Source organism: Molothrus ater, chromosome 1, assembly GCF_012460135.2.
Source record: "Molothrus ater isolate BHLD 08-10-18 breed brown headed cowbird chromosome 1, BPBGC_Mater_1.1, whole genome shotgun sequence".
Taxonomy (NCBI): Eukaryota; Metazoa; Chordata; class Aves; order Passeriformes; family Icteridae; genus Molothrus; species Molothrus ater.
This window is the reverse complement of record NC_050478.2, coordinates 128159427-128180134: the sequence shown is the minus strand read 5'-3', so window position 1 is coordinate 128180134 and position 20708 is coordinate 128159427. Positions and strand designations below refer to the sequence as shown.

The window sequence follows — 20708 nt, the reverse complement described above, 5'->3', positions numbered from 1 at the left end:
TTTTCTTCAAAGTACATTGCTCTGAAAAAAATTAGTTATTGAATTGAGAACATTACACCACAGGACACAATATATGCTTTTCAGTTTGTAAATCAAGGTTAAATTAGATAATGTAGAAAAATAAGGACTAATGTGATGATACTGGTCATATATAGAAAAAAAAATCAGATCAAGATTTTTTAGGAGTAACTTTGTCTTCTCATATTTTTCAGTTTGAGACATTTTAAAATAATCTTATAGTGATTTTTGGGTTTTCAGCAGTTTCAAGACATTAAGGGTCCTTAGAGCTTTTTTGTTTGGAACACATTACAAACAAAAGCATTAATTACTTTAGTATCAACATCCTGAACCTGCTATGAATTCCTTTAGAGGTGATGAATAGCCCCATAGCTGCAGTGAAGATCTTTGCTGCTGTGATGTTAATATTGTTTTATTTGGTAAATGGATAATATCAGTTTTGTTCAGTTCTGCTGCTTCCACCCAAATAAGATCTTTCTCAATTCAATCTTCAGTCCTTTCTAGTACTTCTTCAGGCAGCTTTTCACAATACATATGAAACCTCAGTTCATATGTATTGTGAAGAGTTGGATCCACTGTGTTGAGCCTTCTACTAAACCCTAAAGAATATATCTATTGTAGAGATTTGTTACAGCCCTTCAATCACACTTTTAAAATTCAAGAATCAAATAGACTTCTATGTTTGCAAATGCTATGATATTAATTTCTATGGTCTGGTTTGAAAATATTTTCCTATATACTTTCTATATCTAGAACAAGAATGAGTGAAAGTCTGACAGGTTTCAAACTTCTTTATTTTGACAATGTATTTATTTAAAGATACATGTTTGAAAGACATCTATACATAAGGATAAATGGACTTCTAGGCCTCTTAAAAATTATTACTCTGTATAAGATTTCTATATTAAGATAATATTTAGGCAAAGTAAAGATTTCTTTTCACTATGCATATGGACCAACCTAGAAATGTCATCATTCTCTCTGAGCTCAAGCTCATGGGTGTTATAATGACTCAATTCACTTTCTTCTATTGTGCATTATGTTGGATCAGTGCTATAGCTATCAAATTGCTTTCTGCTTTAAAAAGTAATGCAACAATAAAAGATATTGTATTTTTAGATTATATATTTGTAACAGAAATTTAAAACTAAAAGAAAAATAAAAATCTTTTGATTGAAGGAAAAGGTTGAAGAGCAAAAAAATCGATCATTTCTCTGCTATTTTCCTAGCACTATCCACAGCCCACATAGATAGTAAGGCCAGGCTGCCCAAAGGCCAACTTAGAAGAACACAAAAAGCCTTATTTAAAAATGGTGTAGAGTGTGGGGCAGGAAAGGTCAGGGAATGGGAGAAGTTCCAAGAACTGATTCAATAGCCACTGATTGCTGAAAGTGTAGGCTTATGACCTGCCATATCTGTTTCCCATTAATTTGCCTAATAGTTCCACTAGAAATTGCCAGCAGAACAATAATCTTGATCCCACACATGATAGGAAGCCAGGTCCTATTGGAGTGTAGCATATTATTTATGCTCTCTGTAGGAACACATTTTTCTTTCTTATGATTCTACCTTGCTCGAGTATGATTTCTCTCTGAATTTGACTTCATCCTTTGCTTTGATACCCACTTACAAAATTATATTTCCTTAAAATACAACAACTCTTGTTTTCTTCTTCAGTCTGTGTACTGTAAATTAGATCATAATTTTTTGAGCAATCCTCAATAACCAATAACTGGAAAAATATTTAGTTCTACTAATGCATACTATTTTTGGTGTGTAGCCTGGGGGCTGTTGTTCTATATTCATGGGATTGTTTTAATTGAATTTAATATAGTTTTGAAAAGGAAACAGAACCTATTTCAAAGTTAATGTATTTCTAATTTAAGTAAATTTCATCTGACTTAAAATTCTTTCACGTTATTTACCAAAACTGGATTTCAGATTATTTATGGGCTGCCAAATTATTTGATAAGGATCCAATATATTTTCATTTCTTTGTGACAGATGAATGCCCTAAGCCATTTACAACCTTTGATATGTATTCAGAGTTGGCACCAGTCAGCTGAGTTTTTGTGCATGAACTGGGTTTCTGAGTATTGATTGTAGTGTCTTTGGTTCTTCATGATTTTTAACTCTAAGACAAGTTACAGTAATATTATTATTAAACCTTTTAACCTGTAGAAGCTATGAGAATTGATTAAACCAAAGAAGATTTAAAGTAATTGCCAAAAGCGATTCTGACACATTCAATTTTTATGCCTGAACCATTAGACTGTGTCTTGTGTGTGCACTGCATAAAACCTACAGCACAAGCAAATTTTTTTTAACTTCTATTTTTGTGTCATCCTGATTAAGGAAACCGGAAAGTAACTCTACCTGACACCTACCTTGCTCTCTTTTTCTTGAGTGTGTTAATGATTCTGGAAGTGCACAAAATATCCATGGGTTCCCTTCAGTAAATGTTCAATATCAGCACACAAATGTATGCCCTAGCATGCAGTGAATATGCCTCTAGATTCAGAGCACCATACTTGGTTGGTTGACTAAATTCTTCATGTTATATTAATTTGGTGAGTTTTGTTAATGTTTTCCTTTTTAATGCATTTTATATTACTTTTATTATTATTTCTGCATTTTTTTTCTCTCCCCTTCTTTTTGCTTTACGTATTGCTTTCATTTGTTTTAGAAGAAAAGAAAACAGATCCAGAGAATGGGGATACAGGTAGGGTGACTTATTAAAAATATTTTTGTGTTTTTCTCTTAAGTTCTTTGATCTGTTATGTTGAGCAAATATGCAGCAAAGAGTTCGAGTGCAATTTTTATGTATTTTACAGATTTCAAAATAGACACTAGGAAATGGAACCTAAGAAAGGACTTTCCCAAATGTATTTCCTTTGCTATTTTAAGGGTGTCAATTAAGGGTGAGAAATGGTAAGAAAGAGACCAGAATCAGCTAAATGCAGATATCATACACTTTAAGACGTCTTTCTGTCCTCCCCTCTCCAGACACAGAGCAGACTCATCTGCACATGTGTTTCTGCTCTATTAGAGGTTTCTGATTTCCAAAATATCAGTCTTTATCAGACTTTAGTCCCCTCATTATGCGTTTTTTCCCCATGCCTTAGTGGCTGTGCCTCCCAAATTTTCTATCCCTTTTGTCCATATGTATTCAAAACTAAATCTGTTCTAATATTATAAGGCAAACTTCACTCTTCTTCCATACCAGATTCCCTTTAATTCTTTGTGCCACAGATGCCTCACTGTACAGCAAACTCCTCTTCCAAACTCAGATCCTGCAACAGGATCTCCATCACCAGCATCTCTAGGAACTAGAATGGTTTAGTAAGTCCTACTGGAGAAGACAATGAGAGAAAGAATGAAAGAGCAGAGGTCCCAGCTGGTTATGATTTTTAACCAGATAGGTTTGCCTTAGCTGGATGATAAGGCCAGTTTGTTGTCCCTTTTGTCTCTGGTGTGGCTCACAGGCTATCAGCTGGAGAATCTTACCCTAGAGAGTAGCCAATATTTGACCTGAAGAGCAAATACCAGTCTTTAGCTCTAGGCTGAATTCAATGATTTCTTATCTCCTTGTAAAACTATGACTCACTGAGCAGCTCAGGGGTTAGGAAAAGTTAGGTATTAACCAAATCACTGATTGCAGCCTTTCACTTTAGTGGTGAAGTAGCTGAATCTTATCTTGTTTCGTCTTAGCTTATTTCAAGTTAAAACCTGAAAATAATGTTTTCTATTTGAAGCTGAAGCGGTGATTTTAGTGCCTGTCCTGAGTCCTGTTGCAGGAGTGGAATTATACAGCCTAGACCATGGTAGGAATTATGTGGATCTTACCTCAATAGGACTTCTCCCTAGCTTCCAGTTCAATAAAAGAATCAAGCAGAGTTCCTTTTTCTACTATGTTTAATTGGCAATAGTATTTGGAGTTCAAGCTGGGTGCCTCTTCTTTGGGGCCCTGCCTGTTGCTTGTTACTGGATTTTATAGTCTCTATAGGTGGCTTCATTCTCTGACTGCATTCCTGCTTATACAATCCTGTTTGCAGCATCTGGGGTCTTCTCTTCTGATTTACTCCCACAGCCTCCAGGCACCCTTTTGTCTGTGTCTTGAGAAATATCCCTACTTTTGTTGCAAAATATCCTATAGCTAAAGTTGAAATTATAGTTCATTGTCTATTAGTTACATTTCCATAGATAAAAGCAAGCGTCAAATTCATGTGGCTCAAGGTTTAATTTACTGTAGTCACTAGAGCTAAGCTCTGGCACAGCAGCCTCTCACTGCAGACCTTTTGGATCTGAGATTACAGGGCTGCACTGCTCAGTACTTCTGTGCTTACTCTGGCATTTCAGGAGTCTTTGTTCTGTAGTTATATTACTTTCCCTTAGCACATTCTCTTCTGAAAATATGGGGAATAGCTGGTAATGAATCAGCAGTTGTCTCTCTGTCAGCCAGGAATTGCCTTGTGCCCATGAAAACCCCACTGAACTGAACTAACCTTCAGGCCATGGGTATTTAATGCTAGAGAGTTCAAAATAACCAAAACTCCAAAATGTTGCCTACAGTGCAATGCCCCTAGTTATGTCTGGTGAGCAGCACCAGGTTTTGTTCTTCCCTTCAGTCTTAATTTTTTGCATTCATATGGCTGGAATTTTAGTGTCTCATTGGATAGTTCTATTGGAGGCACAACTACTGTTTATAAGCAAAATTCTGAAAGGATGTTCATGAAGAATTGAATTCATTTTAGCTGGCCAAAATTTGGTTGCATACACTTTGATATATTGTGGCAGTACTTCAGTATATCAGAAGCAGCTTTAACTTTTCTAGTGCCAGTCTTTATAGCCCTGAAAATGTGTTGTACTGGGCTCCAGCTCAGGATCTAATAACACAAGGGCTCAGTCAGCCCTTGTAATTCAGGTGTGTGAAAGCTTATGCTCCTGTATTTTAAGCACTGTTGATAACTAATGGTTAGATTCGGGTTAGTTCTTGTTTGTTGACACATGCTCCATGAACAGCTCCTGACTGCACTGGAGTCCTTGGGTGGGACCAATGTTCTGCCTCGGTTACCAAACTCATGTTAAAAGCTGAAGCTTTAATGCACCCAGACTGTTACTGAGCTCTCCACAAATATTTTTTCTCCTGCTAAGCCCTCCCACATAGGTGTGAGCTAAGCAGGGGTTTGCCAGCAGAAGTGGAGGTGATGATAGCCCTGCATTCCCAGCACTCAGTGGGACATGCTTTCATGCTGGGCCAAGGCAATGGGAAGTGCCGTGATGCTCTCCAGCCTTTCCTGCTGCCATGCAGGTCCCAGCTGCTTCTGGCTGCAGTTCCAGTGAGCTCAGCCTGGGGCACAGAGTAACCCTGCACTCTCTGCTTGTCAGCTCCATGCACAGCAGAGCCAGAGCTTTCTGCTGCTTTATGAACTATCCTCTGCCCTCGGCTTTTCCTCTTTTTGCTCGTAACTGAATTCGCCCACTTGTTAAAGACAGTTTCAAAAATACAAAGGAAGTTAGATTTTCCTTTAATAAGATTTTATGGGAATTGAATAATTTTTCTTCAACATTTTTCTGTCTTGTTTTTCTCTTGAGAAAAAATAAGCAACAAATTTTGTTTGTTTTGTTGCAGAGGACTCACACCAAGGCCTTATATCTTATGTTTCCCTTTTGAGTGGCATATATTGTACATATCATAGGCAATTGGATGTATGGAAATTGAACTTTCACTTTGCCGACTGATCATAGATAAGAATGAATATTTTCTCAAGCAATTGTGAATTTTCTAGTTTATGCTCAGGAACTGTTATTTCTTCACTTGCACTTTCCTGAAATTTGGCAGAATGTCTGGACACAGAGAAAACATGCCATGGTTTCATAATAAAACATAAGAAAAATTGAAAAAATGTCCCTTTTTGTGAAAAATGTCTCCTTTCTTACATTACTGAAAAATGACAAGAAGATTTTGATTTCAGCAAAAGATGATTTCTTTCTTTGAGAGGAGGCTGGAGTATTTTACTTCAAAAAAGCATGTGTTACTTCTGTCATTGAAAAAAGAAAATATTTTCCAGTGTAACTTTTTGTTTTCAAGAGAAAAAAAATAGAGCTTTTAAAACTAGATCCTAAAAAATTCACTTAATGATAAATTGACAAACACTGCTATGGGTTCTATAATGGTTGAGGAAAATTATGATAGGAAAAATTAACTGTATTTTATTTTAGAAATTTTCATCTGCTGCTTTCTTTTTCATTTTATTTCTTCCTATAAAGCACCATTTATTCTTTCTCATTAATTTTTCTTAATTTTAATTTCTCTTAAAATTTTTTATGCAGTCTTTTCTTTCATGTTGTTGTAAAGTTAGAGAGTCAGAATACAAAAACTAGAAGCCAGAGAGTTTATAGAGAACAGAACAGCTTAGTGTTTTTGCATTCCCACTTCCTTTTACCTCTTCTTCTTCCAGACTTCCTATGAAGTGCCACAACCACTACCTGGCAGCTCTCATAGTATATGCTACCACCCTTATTGCTCTCAAAAAAAGAAACCACAAAGCTGAGAGGCCCAGGTTTTGTGCCAAGTCCCACTTTGCTGTTAGATAATGGCTTTCAACTGAGATTTAGAGTTTAAACCAGGTTTCTGTAGTACACTGGCACCTAATATTCCCATCTCAGTTCCATATATGCAATCCATATTGCTCAATACTTACAATATACAGAAGCTTCTGTTTATGATTAATGGGATCCTGAAATTTTTATCCTAGACAACTTTTGCATTAAAATTATGGATATTTTAAGACAAATGTCATTCAAAATTAATGGTTTTTAGCATTTGATGGGTAATGATTTATTCTTGACTTACACCAGGTTAAAGTGGAAAAGAATCATACTTATGTGTGAATGATAGCTAATTATATTATGTTTGAAAATCTTTTCTGAGCTGTTGTCTTCCTCTCATTTTTTCTATTTCTCAGTCTTCCACCTCAGCTTTGGCACTTCCTTATTATTTTACATTGTAAATTGTGGTACAGTACCAGTTTGTTGAAAGCAGCTACTGGCTGAGTCATGTAGTGAGACCCCATCCCTGACTAAAGCCAATCACATATGTTATCCAAGATGAGTGAATCCTGGAATTGTTCTTGAAGCTGTGTTTCATTAGAATGTAATACAGTGATGCCACTGGGTGGCTCTTTAAGATTCCTTTAGTCATTCTTTGAATTTTTGGAGCATACTAAGAATATACTCAAATAGTAAATGGAAGGTCTGCTAGTCCATGGCTGTTACACTTATTAAGATTCTGCTGAAATACTTATCTGCTATTTTCCTCCTGTTACAACTTTTTGGTTTTCTGCAAAATCATAATTCAGGAACTAAAATTACATGCACGGAACTTAAGTAAATTTCATCTCTTTCTGTTAAAACTTCCATGAGCATAATTTTTACCTTGAAAGTGATGACTGCTTGTGTATTTATTTTCTTTTTTTCCTTCTGTTTTTAACTTAACAGGTGCACTGGATGTAGAAGAAAGGAATCGCCAAATGAAAATGAGCAAGTACAAACAGGTAGCAGGATCAGATTCCAGGCTGGAACAAGATTATCATTCTAAGGCAAGGGAGTTTTGTTTTGAAAAGCAACAAAATATGCTAAACTGAAATATCCAACATCCTATTAGAAAGTAATAGATGAGTGCCAGGTTGTTTCTTCAGTAAAAGTTTCTAATGTGTCCATAATAAAATTTTGGAAATGTGCAGCAAAACTCTTAACACACAGTGTTCTTGATTATTAAAATTTAAGAAATATAAGTTAAAGCAAATGAAAGAAGCAGTGTAATTGTCTATCAGAATGAACAATAGTGCCATGATTTAAAAACTCAAAGAAGGAAAAAAAGATGTTTATTGAGTGACAGATGGCATGAGAGCTATTGAAACTTGTTCATGGCTTCCATATAGTTGAGCAGAGTTATCTTGATTCATTGAAAACTGGAAGATGCAGAGTTACTTAGCTTAATAGTGGCTTTTTAGCACTTGGAAAAGTATTTTGTACAGCAACAAAAGCTTTTACCCCAGCTGTGGCAGATTGCCAAGAATCTGAATATCTATGTAGTAATATAACCTTAAATATACTATCCAAAATTTCCTGGTATCTGGAACAGGGTCATGTCATATAGAGTATGTTAATTAAAATAATCAAGATATTTTCAATTTAAATTTCTATTATGCAAAAATAATTTAGTGTCCTCTAAAGGACTTCATTAATTGAGGTCGCATTTTAAGTGGAAAACACGAGACTTCTGACCTATAAAATTTGGCTGAGGAAAAGATATCTGGTTTAGACTTTTATTTCCAGGTTGTTTTTCCTTGCTCTCAGGATTGGCAAAGCTACTGTAAAATGAGACATTTAGTATTTGAATGCAAATAAACAATCAAATTTATTAATTATTAATTATTAACTATTATTATAATTAATTATTTGTTTTGAAGATAATTTAGACTAATACACTTCATATAATTGCTTTCTAGAATATACATTTCAGTGTGGGAAAATAGAAGCACTTTAGCAAAGTCCATTTCCAAATGGAAAGCCCTACTACTGAAAATAGAATTGACAAAACCAAGACCATGAAAATGGCTTAAGATACTTTAAAATTCCGTAGATGTGCTGCATGGTTATTTGGGTATTTTGCAAATGTAGTTTTAACTGCACAAAGCATAGGAATGTTTATTAACATGTAAGAGGGACTTGGGTACTGTCGTGTTTAGCTATTTTTTATGTGACACTGATGGAAAGCATTTCTATATTGTCGGCTGTGAAAGGCGTTGCCTTTGACAGATGAGCGTAACACTGTGAGTGGCCCTTATCGTAAGTGCTGTGATTGTATGTACCACAAAAATATGACTTTATGTATTGTATGTACAACCAGAATTAATCTGCTGATTTTCCTGCTCCCTCAATGCTTAGCTGAAATTTGAGTCAGAAGTAGGACTGGTGCAGATTAAATTGGTTCTCATGTAAAGGAGTGAGATAGAACATGACTACCTAAGGAAGTATTTATTACCCCTGTTTTTCCATTTCACCTACACCATATTATTGGGCATCACTCTACATCTTTTATCTCTTTAATTAAAATTTTGCCTTCAGTATTATTGGAATGTATTAAAGAGGAAAATTATAAATGGAATTATTTGATGAATATGGTGGTTTATTTCTTGCACATATCAAACAATGTCTCCAGAAATAAACAGTTAATTTATTCTTCTGCTTAAGTGTAGTTTCAGTACTTGAAAGTGAGTTATTTATTCTATCAACGAGCCTGTGGAACTAGACACTGAATATTCACATATAGGTAGCAATTCAGCATGCATTCTTAACATTGTGTAGTTTCAAAGCCATGTGAGAACCATAAATCTCATAAGCCATATGAGAGTTCCGTCTTCACTTTTTTACTACCACTGCTTCAATTCCCCTTAATTAAATTCCTATATTATCTAGAGACAGAAAACAAGTAAGTAAAATTTATCTACCGGGTTTCTACAAAAATTCTTTAGAAATCATGAACTGAAACATGTATGTCGAATGCTGACTGTAATGTCCTGTACAGTGTACAGTGGCTTTGATTTTTTTAGACTTCTCAACTGGCACAAGCAGGCACTCATGATGGCCATGCTTGAGAAAAATATTGTTAAGTAGGCATTAAGGCACATTCAGAAAAGCCAGCGCATAGAATTTTCTTTTACCTTTTCTATTTCCTTCTTTAAATAGAAGTCAACAGGTCAACAGCATCTTTATGTCCCTCTTGATTACTTTAACTTAAGAAAAAATATCGAGTATCATTCCTTGCTGAGAAGGCAAAAGGTATAAGAATAGGAGTTCTATTAAATATTGAAATATTAAAATAGTCACCCTGTGTTGTATCTCTCTAGCTTTGTTCTACCTCTGGAAGTCAGTACTAGAGGCTTTAGAGGAAGGTACATACCCTTCTGTGGTGCATAGTCATACATTAAGAAGTTTGTGGGAAAAGTTTAATTCCAGATCTCAGTGTTCTTAGAAGCTGCTGAAATATGAAATTGATTCTCCTTATATTTTTAACTCAGGGTTGATAAAGATTGTATCTCTATTATTCTTATATGTTCCTCATTATTTTTGGAACAATAATTATTCTGCTGCCATAATTTGTATACATTAGTTTAGTAGGGTGCAAAAGACATTTCCTTAAATAACTTCCTTCAGAAGCTGCTGAAGTGTGGTTTCAGGACAGACATATGAAAAGCAAGTAATATATTAACTTTCATATGAATATTTACAGCTAAGCAGATGAGAGAAAAACATTGTAGGCACTAAGGATGAGGTAAATTAATTTCTGGTATTGGAACAACTATTTATTTCTGCTTATTGGGTACTAGTAAACTTGTACTAAATAGGATATATATACTAAAGTCTGAATTTCAGTGCTGGTAGATGCTGACATAATGGAAAACCTGAACTATAGAAATAAAGAAAAAATGCTCAGTAGCACAAGAGTGCTCCACCAGAAGCAAAATTAGCCATTTACCATACTGTGCCTCTGCAACCCCAGCCTGATTTGTGTAATTTCCCTCAAGAATCTTTCTGCGACTAGCTTATTGTTTTGCATAAGAGCTAAGCTTCCCAGTTCTAAATTTTTAAGCAAGATGTACTCTGAAGAGGGAAGGAGAAGATGGGAGCTGAGTGAGCCACATGCTGGACTCGTACAGTTCACATTCTGTAGAGGTGGCTTTTGGAGTCACTTCCCAAACTCCCTCATCAAACCTCTCTGAACCTCTCTGCCTTGCTTCCTGCTCTTTACTCCCATCATTCTGGCAAACAAATTGGTAGTGCTGTGTTTGGTGAGCAGCATCTTCCTCTGGCCATTCCCACCAGTGCTCAGATACAGGAATTCCTGCTGACAAATTGAGGATGAAGGATGAGAGAAATCTTGTCATTCCTCTCTCCTTGCCCCAAGGACTAGAACGTGCACAGTGGATCGGCTGAGGGGAGTTAAAAAGCTTTGCTGTTGCTAAGAAAAAAAGAGAGAAGATACTTCTGGTATAAAGAACCCTAGAAGTGTTTGCAATCAGAGTGAAATCAAGAGAGAATTCCAATAACTCGGGCTAACATTAGCCCCTACAGAAAGTCTGGTCACTGATGTCAATCTAAAGGGAGCTGGAATTATGTAGGAGCAGCAGCAGTGACAAATTATGGCTTTCTTTAGGAACAAAGGTAAAACAGAGACTGACAACTAGCTGACACACATTTAAACCTCTAAGTATCTTGAGACTCGTTTTATTTGTTTTATTAGGAAAAAAAATGACCTACAAAAAGGCAGAGAAATCCAGTTACATAATATAGCAATTAGTAATAGTCAGTAACGTATTAATTAGCAATAGAGTATGTTAGAGCAACAAGGAATAAAGTTGGGATAAAAGAAGTAAAAGAGCAGATAAAAACTTGGATTTTTTGCTGAACAAGCTTATTTAGCCAAATGTAGAAAAGACTACATCAAATACAGAATAATACAGAACATCAAAGAGGATTTCCTAACTCCACCTTTAATGATTCATATTGATTATAATACTGGAACTTTCTGCATCATCAGATATATGTAAAGCTGCATTTCCTGATAATCAACAAGCACAATTCAAGTTTTAGATACAAGCATAATTCTCTGTGTTTGGTGTACTATAAGGCATACTAGCATGCTAGTTTGTGATCTTCTAGCCTGATAACAAGATCAAGACAAATTAAACTGTGGAAAAGAAGAGTCAAGCATGTGTTTAGCTTTTTGAGTAGAGTAGATGCAGCTGCAGCTCTGCAGAATGAGACACTTTGATTCAGCAGTGAATCAAGTAAAACCTTAAGGGATTCCTGTGTGAGAGAATGTGGAAAAGGTAAGATCTGGAGGTGGAGGAGGCCGAATTTGAATGCCTCAGAAGTAGATCTTAATTGTAAGGTCATGTAAAGTGCAAAAGCATTGCCAAGAGCTGCCTTTTCCCTCTGAAACCTGCAGGAAGTAGTTTTGCCATGGGTACACTACATGTGGAATCCTTTGACCTTTGCTGTCAACTGAAAGATTTCGTATAATGGTGTTTTGGGAATCCCTTTGTCTCCTCCTTTAAAATCAAAGCAGAGCCTTACGCAGAGCAGCAAAGTGTGCTAGCAGAAGCACTTTCCACCTTTCTTCTTGAAACTCTTGTGGAAAAGGGAGTTAAACAGACATTCAACTAAAGGGATGTTGGGAACTTTGATATTTCGCTGCATATAAGCTGTATTTGATTTATATTGGTTTTATATTAACAACTGTTTTAGAGTTCTTGGAGGATCATGAGATACCCAGTGATAATTTGACAATTTATGATAATTATGCATATACCTCTTTGATCTATAATTGTTTCTTACAGCTGATGCTGCTAAGGATGTAATTAGAAATATTCAAAATACTAAATACAAAATGGAGGCTATTTAGATATCCATATGCCCTCAAAACAGCTCATAAATTGTTTTGTAGATACTTCTTTTTAATATACCAGTTTAAATTTTAAAATTTTAAGAATCTGAATAAAACTTGGAGAAACAAAATAATTCTAAAGGAGCTGTGCTGGAGAATAGTTAAGAAAGCAGAGACTACCCACAAATATTGAGTGCAATAAATTTCTGTAGAATGCCCATACAGCTAAGGGCCTTGCCAGTAGAATTTGGTAGGCTTCCAAAGGGAATAGCACTGTGTAGTTCCCTGCTCCTTCCCATTGCCCTCCTCTGCACCAATAAGCTCTTGTCTTCAGAAAATAAACCAAACACCAATTAGACACCAACTGAGAACTTCCCAGGTGAGGAAACATTGCCTGTTCCATGGCTTTTGTGCTTTCCTGAGGACTAATGAGTATTGTTCTTTGGGCCAGAAACTTGGTAGCTCCACCAGCTGGTCTGGAAGGACAGATTCTGTCACTGCCAACATCCTGTGGGTGCTCAGGTCATCTATTCCATCACTCCTGTGTGCATGATCTGTAATGAATTTTGCTGGTCAGTGGCAGAGCATCTCTCTGGCCCATAGTGCTGGTAGCATTTATATTTTCAATCAGGTATTTAATTGTATTTTTAATAGAAAAAATGTTGGGAATAAATTGCTGAAATGGAAGTTCTGGTTCCTATAAGTACAGGATTTAAAGCTCAGTTATAAGACTTAAAAATATATCTAGATGAAATAAATTCAGAACTGAACTCTATATACATGGTAATGTAGAAAATACCTCTTCTTTAATTTCTATTTTTATCAAACTGTATTTTGCTGATGTGTCAGAATTAATTTAGTGACTTTGAATATAGATAGGGGTTGCTGTGATTTCTAGTATTTTCTTCTTCAGTAAAAGGTGTGGCAAGCTCTTAGAAAATATTTCTGTTGCTGTCATTTTCCTTTTCCTAAGCACTCTTTTTATTTATTTTGGCTTTGATAATTTTTCAATTAATTTTTTTAATCTTGAGTGTCCATGTCTCTATCTGAAATTTAGGGTATTTTAAAATTTAATACTGTGATTACCAAAAATACTGCTTTCACATATGATGCTTGTGTCTGAAATTTAAACATCTGAAAGGAGGCTGATGCTGGCTGTCTTTAGCTGTCAACAGGTACTTTCTGTTGTCACATTTTCTTCGATTTTGTGTAAGCTTCTATTGGTAATCATGTTTAGAAAGAAGAGGTTAAATACATGATAGAATGTTATTGAAGAAGTACCTTATAATTTTACAATGAATCTCAAAGAGAAAAAATGACCCCAAAATTAAAAAAGTAAAACCATCATTCTATTTTGGCTCTGAATTTTCATTAGTTATAGGTGTCTACTAGGGGAAAAAAAAGGGCTTTTCAATCACAGAGAATTGTGTTTCCATTAAAAAGCACAAATGCTAACTGTAAGACAGTCCTGTGTTTTATAGTGATGAGTTAAATATTCTTTTGCAAAGAGCAAGTATTTTCAAGAAAAAAATATTTTAGTAAGCACATATATACCTCATATACAGCAAAATTTATATCAAAAGCTTTCTGTAAAAGGCAAATTCAATTGAGCATTGTAACCATTCCTTTAATAATCACATTTTAAACTCACCTGGGAGATGTTTTGATCAACTTCCAGCCGGAGCAATCACTGCAATCTATCTTAAATCCTTTTATCCTTTTTATAATAGAATGTATTTTCCTTTCTGAATGGCTTTGTATAGACAAGTGAATTGCTAAACTGTTAGTCTATTGGTTCAGAGCTACTGTCTTTTCATCGTAAATTCAATTATTTCTGTGTACAGTTTTTATCTGAATTTAAGCTGTAAAGTTCCAAGATGCTATTGAACTAAGTAGCAATTAGTGTGCAAAATACTTTGACTATGCTTGAATTAATTATTTAAGTTGTTCTGAAACTGTTGTTAGGCTGATAATACATGAGAAAATCTACAGAAAAAAAAAAAGAAAAAAATTAACTGGGAAATATGTACTAAATATCTGGGTGCCAAGGTGTGGGATTCAAAAATAGACAACATATGAAGTTAATTGAATTGCTACAACAATCAGGGAACTCTAAGAAATTGGAATAATAATCTGTGATAACATGAATCACACCATATTGTGCTACTTAATTCTGTACCATGCCAAATGTGTACAAAAAAGTCATTATTCACATTTGAAGTACAAAAGAGCAGTGGCTCCATGATGGAAACAGGTTTGCCAGATCAATCTGCTAGACTGCTGACCTTGAAAAATCAAGGAAAGTGTGGCACACACTTACAAAGGACAGACCTGAAATCTCAGTGCAGGGCTTGCACAGAGCCTGTTTAAATGTGTAGGATTCAAAATGAACCATAGAATGAATCATGGAATTGCCTTAAAGATCATCTGCTTCCTATCCCCCTGCTTTGGGCAGGGCCACCTTCCACTAGACCAGGCTGCTCAAAGCTCCACCCTGCTGTGTCTTGATCCCTTCACCTATGGGACATCTACAATTTCTCTGGGCTACCTGTTCCAGTGCCTTACCACCATCACAGTAAAGAATTTCTTCCTAATATGTTATCTATTCTTTCAGTTTAAAGCCATTACCCCTCATTCTATCACTACAGAGTCTTGTAGAAAAGTCCTTCGCTGTCAGTTTTTACTGAAGGCTTCTGTAAGGTCTTCCTGGAGCCTTCTCTTCTCCAGGCTGAAGAAGAGAAGCCTTTGTCTGCTTCACAGAGGGTGGCTCAGAAGGGACTGTCAGATTTGCTGGCTCCCCCCTCACCTCACACCCCTCCTGCCCTGCCCAGCTCCAGGAGGTGCTCCTGGGACAGCCCCTGGAGAGCTGCTCCTGTGGTTTAGCTTGAGCACACTTAGAGGAAGGATTTGCCCAGAGATTACTGTTATCATTTGTAAGTCTGGCTATAATAATGTTTTAGTGGTCCGGATGTTTTATTCACATCTGGGAGTGCTCCTCTTTATTAAATAGTTTGATTTTCTTTGATAGCAACCCCAAAATTATAAATGAAAATTTACCAGCTTATCAACTTTTTTCCAAGCAATAGGTTTGTGGTTTTGAGGAATTTTTGCCAGCTGTTACATGGGAAAGAATGCTATGTGTGTGTGTCTATCAGATTTCTCTGTGGATTTTTGATTCTTATTTTAGTAAGTACCCTAACTACCTAAACTCTTACAGTTATTTTTCATTAATATAACTGTGGCTTCAAGCACCTGTACTGCAAGTAGCTCATATGAAGGGTTTAGAGAGATGTTCCACAGAGGCATTATTCTGAAAAGTTGGTTCTGCACAATGGAGCTAATCAAAGTAGGGTCAGGACCTTGGAGTCTCAGCTCAGCATAGGGAGGTTCTTGTAAAGCCTCAATGCCTTCAACAACGCTCACAGTGAGAATATTACTAAGACATGAAATTACCTCTGTGTCCTTTCTAACCTGTGGTATTTTTTACTGCTGTTTCTGGGAACTAAAGGCTTTGCTTACAAGAACTAGTATTTTTTAGTGCTAGGAAACAGAATATTTTCTTTAGTAATTTATCAGGAGGAGTATTATCCTTCTTCTGTGGATGGAAATCATTGTTTTACCAGGGATTTCATTGACAGTCTGGAGTCAGTGAATAATAGCAGGAAATAACAAATTTTTTCTGAGGTTCTGCTTGTTCTATCACAGTAAAATTATTCTGATATATCTTTTTTCTTCAAACTGTGTAAAATCCTTGAAGGATGTTATATTTGTTGCATCATATAGAGCATCTTAGATGCATTAATTTCAGAGAACCAGGATGCATAATTCTGTTTCTGCTCTCTCTTGAGTGACATATGCCATCAGGTAAAGAATAACTCTGGTGATTTGCATAGTTCTGCAGTTTAATCTGAAACTACTAGCTAATTAATAAATTAGCATCTGAACTTTAATTAGCATCTGATTTTCTATTAAAAAAATCTAAACACTGTGACATAGAGTTCTGTAAGTAAGGGACAAAAACTTAAATTCATTTCTGGCTGACTCTGAGTTTCAAGAATTGTAAAGAAGCAGATTGGGTGATATTTAGGAGGCATTTTAAAATGTTTCCTTTCCCTCATCTAAGCTAGTTTCTAGTCACATAAATTTGGGAAATATTATGTTAATGCTAATCTGAGGAAACATTTATAAATTTAAAATAACTTCAAGATCTGAAGTTATTCTAAGAATTCATAGACATTAAAAATCTTCAAAAATATTTACAGAAGTTTTGATCTCAGAATAGCTCCAATCTAAGTACCTGTCTTTTGAAATGAAATAAATTCTTCATGTGGTTTCAATTGATATTTTTTAATTGTTTGTTTCTGCAAATGTTGCGTATTATGCCCTACTGTTTAAGTGGTTTCTGTGGTGAAGATGAAATTGTAAATAATATGAATAGATGCTGCATGTTTTCAGTAAAAGTGAACTCAGATCCACCTTACAAGCAAGCAAAGGTTAATCACGTTATTTAAAATGAGATATGGGATACATAAGTAGTAAATGTTCTCTAATTACCCCCTCAAGGATAATGACTGGGAGAAAAAGAGAGTTCAGTTTTTCTGATCTGTAGGAGATCCTGCAAGTTTGCTTGCTCAGGATCTCCCTGCAGCCTTTGTTTTGCTAGTTGCAATAAAGCAAGCGTAAAGCTGCTGAGGAAATATGTTTTAGGGAAAATAATGTTTCCTAAGCAGTTTACCTTGTTTATAGATTGATAAGGAAATGATGGTATCTATCTTACAGATTGGTTCCTCCTTTAGCTTGATATGAATCAGCATAAAATTTGCAGGAAAGTTATCAGCTGAGCTTGCATTTTCTTATTGTGCATGGATTTTCCAAGATGTATCCTAATGATCACTGAAAACAAAACGTTAAGAAAGAAGATTATGTCACATCCCCTCAAATCATGCTTGATTTTACAGGCTGTCCTCTGATATCTGTGGATTTAAGGACTTGGAAAGTGAAATCATAGCTGTATAAAGATATATTTATATCCTGTTCTTGAACAATTGCGGCCTTAGGCACTTCTGCTTACAGGAATAAGCACTCACCAGATGGCCATGTGTCAATCCAGCTGTTCTCTTCAGCATGAATTCTTTTGAAGGTGCTTTGTCCCAGGACAAATTTGGTGAAAGGCATATTAAATGTTACATAATGAAGGTAGGATTAAGGGGAAAGTTCGTATTCCTGTTCTTAAGCCATCAGGTATGCTGAAATAGTTAATAGGCTTTTGGGTTGAAATAAAGTGTAATGAAACAGAAACTCTGTGATAAGAAAAGATGGTTGCCTTGCCATCTTTTTATTTCATTTGTACTTGTTTTCGTGAGACCAAAGGACTGAAATCAAATTATGGAAATAAAGTTTAAAATCCAGGTTAATGTCTAAAAAAATTCCATAAACTGCATATGATTTGATGTCCTAGCTTCCATTTGCAAAGTAACATCTCAAAGAAGCCCAAATTAGGTAGAACAACCATAGGAGAAAGTGTTTTGTTTTTTTTTAAGCAGGAATTCTGCCTTGTTACTCTCTTTAAAAAATAAGGCTGTTGACTGCATTCCAGGAGTATATGAAGTGCAAAAGATTTTGAGTGCAGTGGTGGCAGAAATGGCATGTGAACCACTTGAGGAATGAAACAAATACAGGAAGCATACTTTGATTCATTCTATCCAATGTGTAGGATGTACTAGTGTTAGAAGACCAATGAGGAGCAGAAAAAACAGAGTTATCGCTCAGACTGGACCCATTGAGCAAGTGTAGGCTCACCAGGCTGTCCTACAAGCATTCTGAAGTTCAACAGGAGTTAAATACTGGAGATACTGTCAAATGTAATTGCACAGTAAATTGGGCAGGCCCTGGATACCTGTCTTTTGCAATTGCCCTGACTTGAACAGCCCAGACATTTTACAGTGAATTGTGTCCATGGTGATGCATCTTCAGGAGTCTTGACGTGGTGCTGTGGAATGCTAAAGGATTGCTGGTGTCTACTTAAAAAAAAAAAATTCTCCCTTCTGTGTAAGACAGAATAGTTAATGTGTGGCAGTCAAAAAGATTCAGGGAAATATGAGAAGATGTATTTTAGAGTTTATTACCCACCATCACATAGCCAGACTGTGGACCCATTTCTCTAAAGTGAAACTTGGTGACTGACATTGCCCTGTTTTAAATAGCAATTAAAATTCTGGTGGAGATCAGCAATATGAAAGGGAAATTGGATAGTAAATGTTTCAAAGAAATCATTGGAAGATCTTTGTTTTATTTTCCATTTTGTATACTTTTCTGAATTCCTTTCACATGGAAAAGGAGGAGTGATTGTTGGATATCCTTCTACCCTTAAGTATGATTGCAAGGATCTTCCTTTGAAGCTCTTATTTGTTCACCTTCATATTAGGTAGACTCATATTTCTTCAAGATCTTGGCCTTTTTTCAAGAAATGTTGGGTATTTTGTGGTTAGAGAAATGCATTCTGTGCTTTGCTTATAACTTGATACAAAGCATCAGCTCTTGTAACAAGATGAAGTTCATCCACAGGGCACATAAGATTTTCTGTTCCTTGTAGCTTATATGGTCAATTATAGCTGTTTCACCCTAGCCATGTGCTGTACCCGGGCCTCTCTTTTGCCTCAATTGATCTGTCAGAATCACCTTTATTATTCCAGCTGTCAAAACTCCTCCTAAACACCTCAATTTCATGGATAAATAATAGAAAGCTGTTGCCTTCGCTTTTAAAGATGGTGTCTGGTTATCCAGTAGATGAGGCATACCACCAAAGGGGTCTATGGTGTTGCTGTGGTGTCATGTCCCACACTTCAATTATGTTTATGATTTGATGTAGAAGCTCTCTCTATGTGTAATTATTTTAAGGTAGCTTTTGATGAGATATTAGGAGACACCTGCTTGGCCATCATAAACCCTATATTTTCATTGCAATATGTAGCACAACTTAGATTGCCTTTTAAGAATTTTTTGTGGTGATGATTATAATTATTTCTCTCTTGATTTGTCTTTTACTTTATCTTACACAGCAGTTTTTCACCCACTGTGTTTATCAAAGAAGAGATGGGATTTTAAACGATGTCTTTGTGATTTTGAACAGTCTGGAATAAAGTGGTAACTTTATATATTCCAGCTGAAAGTTTGCAGTTCTCTCTCCTTCCAAATTTTTTTAAATTTGCTCCTGACTTAAAGTAAGATTAAATAATAACATTTAGCTCCCTAGACTAGATGAAAGAATCTTTGTGAATTAATTCTGCATCAATAGCAGCTTGATTTCAGAACAAGTATTAGAGCAGTTGAAATTAGAGGTTGCCTTGATATTCCAAAAGTCATACTGTATGAAAAAAAAACCATGAGAGAAAAAGCTACTTGGTGTTTGAAAATTACTGTAGGAACATATTCTTTTGTAGGAAGACAAACTTGTTGACAAGCTAATTTTCAAGCTCACTTAAAGACACAAATACTTAAGAGGTGCCTTACTGCTCCTACTTTACCAAATATTTACAGGGTCTGTAAGTTCTCTTGAAGTAACGACAGAATATTTTCTAGTACTCTCCTGTTTTTTATAGAACATTGTGCACTTTGAAAGTTCTTTAAAAAAATTACACCATATGCCAGCATATGTGAAGCTGATGATTTTTTGTCTTTTGATTTGGCTTGCCTCTGGACTACTTCCCTCTAGATTTCCAGTTGTCCCTAGGCACTGATACATGGGTGACTTCTGTTTTACTTCTGCCCTTGAAGTTTCAACTTCAACTCCTGGATCACCCTGAGTAATTTGTGTTGAAAAGGACCTTAAAAGCTGTCTAGCCCAACCTTTAGCAGGAGTCCAAGGCAAGGTCAGTGTGACATCAATACAGGCTCCTCAGGGCTTTAGCTGGTCAGGTCTTGAAAATATTCAAGGATCAAAACTCTGGGTAACTTGATCCATTACTTCACTCTGCCTATGGTAAAAATGGGCCTTATACCACTCAGAGCTGCTGTAAATTTCTTTGCTCTGTCTTTTTGACTTCTTCCCTCTATGACCTGATAATCTGCTGTTAGGTACTCCCACAGCTATCACTGCTCAGTCAGAACGAGCCAAGCACCCCCAGCCAGCTTGGTGGCCTTCCAATAAACTTAATCCAGTTTATCCATGTCAGTGTTTCACTTGGGGTCTCAAAACTGCTTACAATATTGTAGATGCAGGCTAGTGACTGCTGAATAG

At 35.9% G+C, this 20708-nt stretch overlaps 1 protein-coding gene across 37 annotated transcripts in view; it reads left to right on the top strand.

Moving 5' to 3' along the window:
• RIMS2 (regulating synaptic membrane exocytosis 2) overlaps positions 1-20708 on the top strand; it is a 448046-nt gene that overhangs the window by 351670 nt on the left and 75668 nt on the right. For 14 of the 37 annotated variants that reach the window (XM_036406572.2, XM_054515962.1, XM_054515958.1 and 11 more), the window contains 2 exons: positions 2705-2740; positions 7519-7619. The exons of 12 other annotated variants lie outside the window; for them this stretch is intronic. In XM_036406572.2, the coding sequence (XP_036262465.1) occupies positions 2705-2740; positions 7519-7619 (137 nt within the window). The remainder of the gene's footprint in view (positions 1-2704; positions 2741-7518; positions 7620-20708) is intronic. 11 more of the 37 variants (XM_036406573.2, XM_036406571.2, XM_036406574.2 and 8 more) reach the window with 1 other exon arrangement.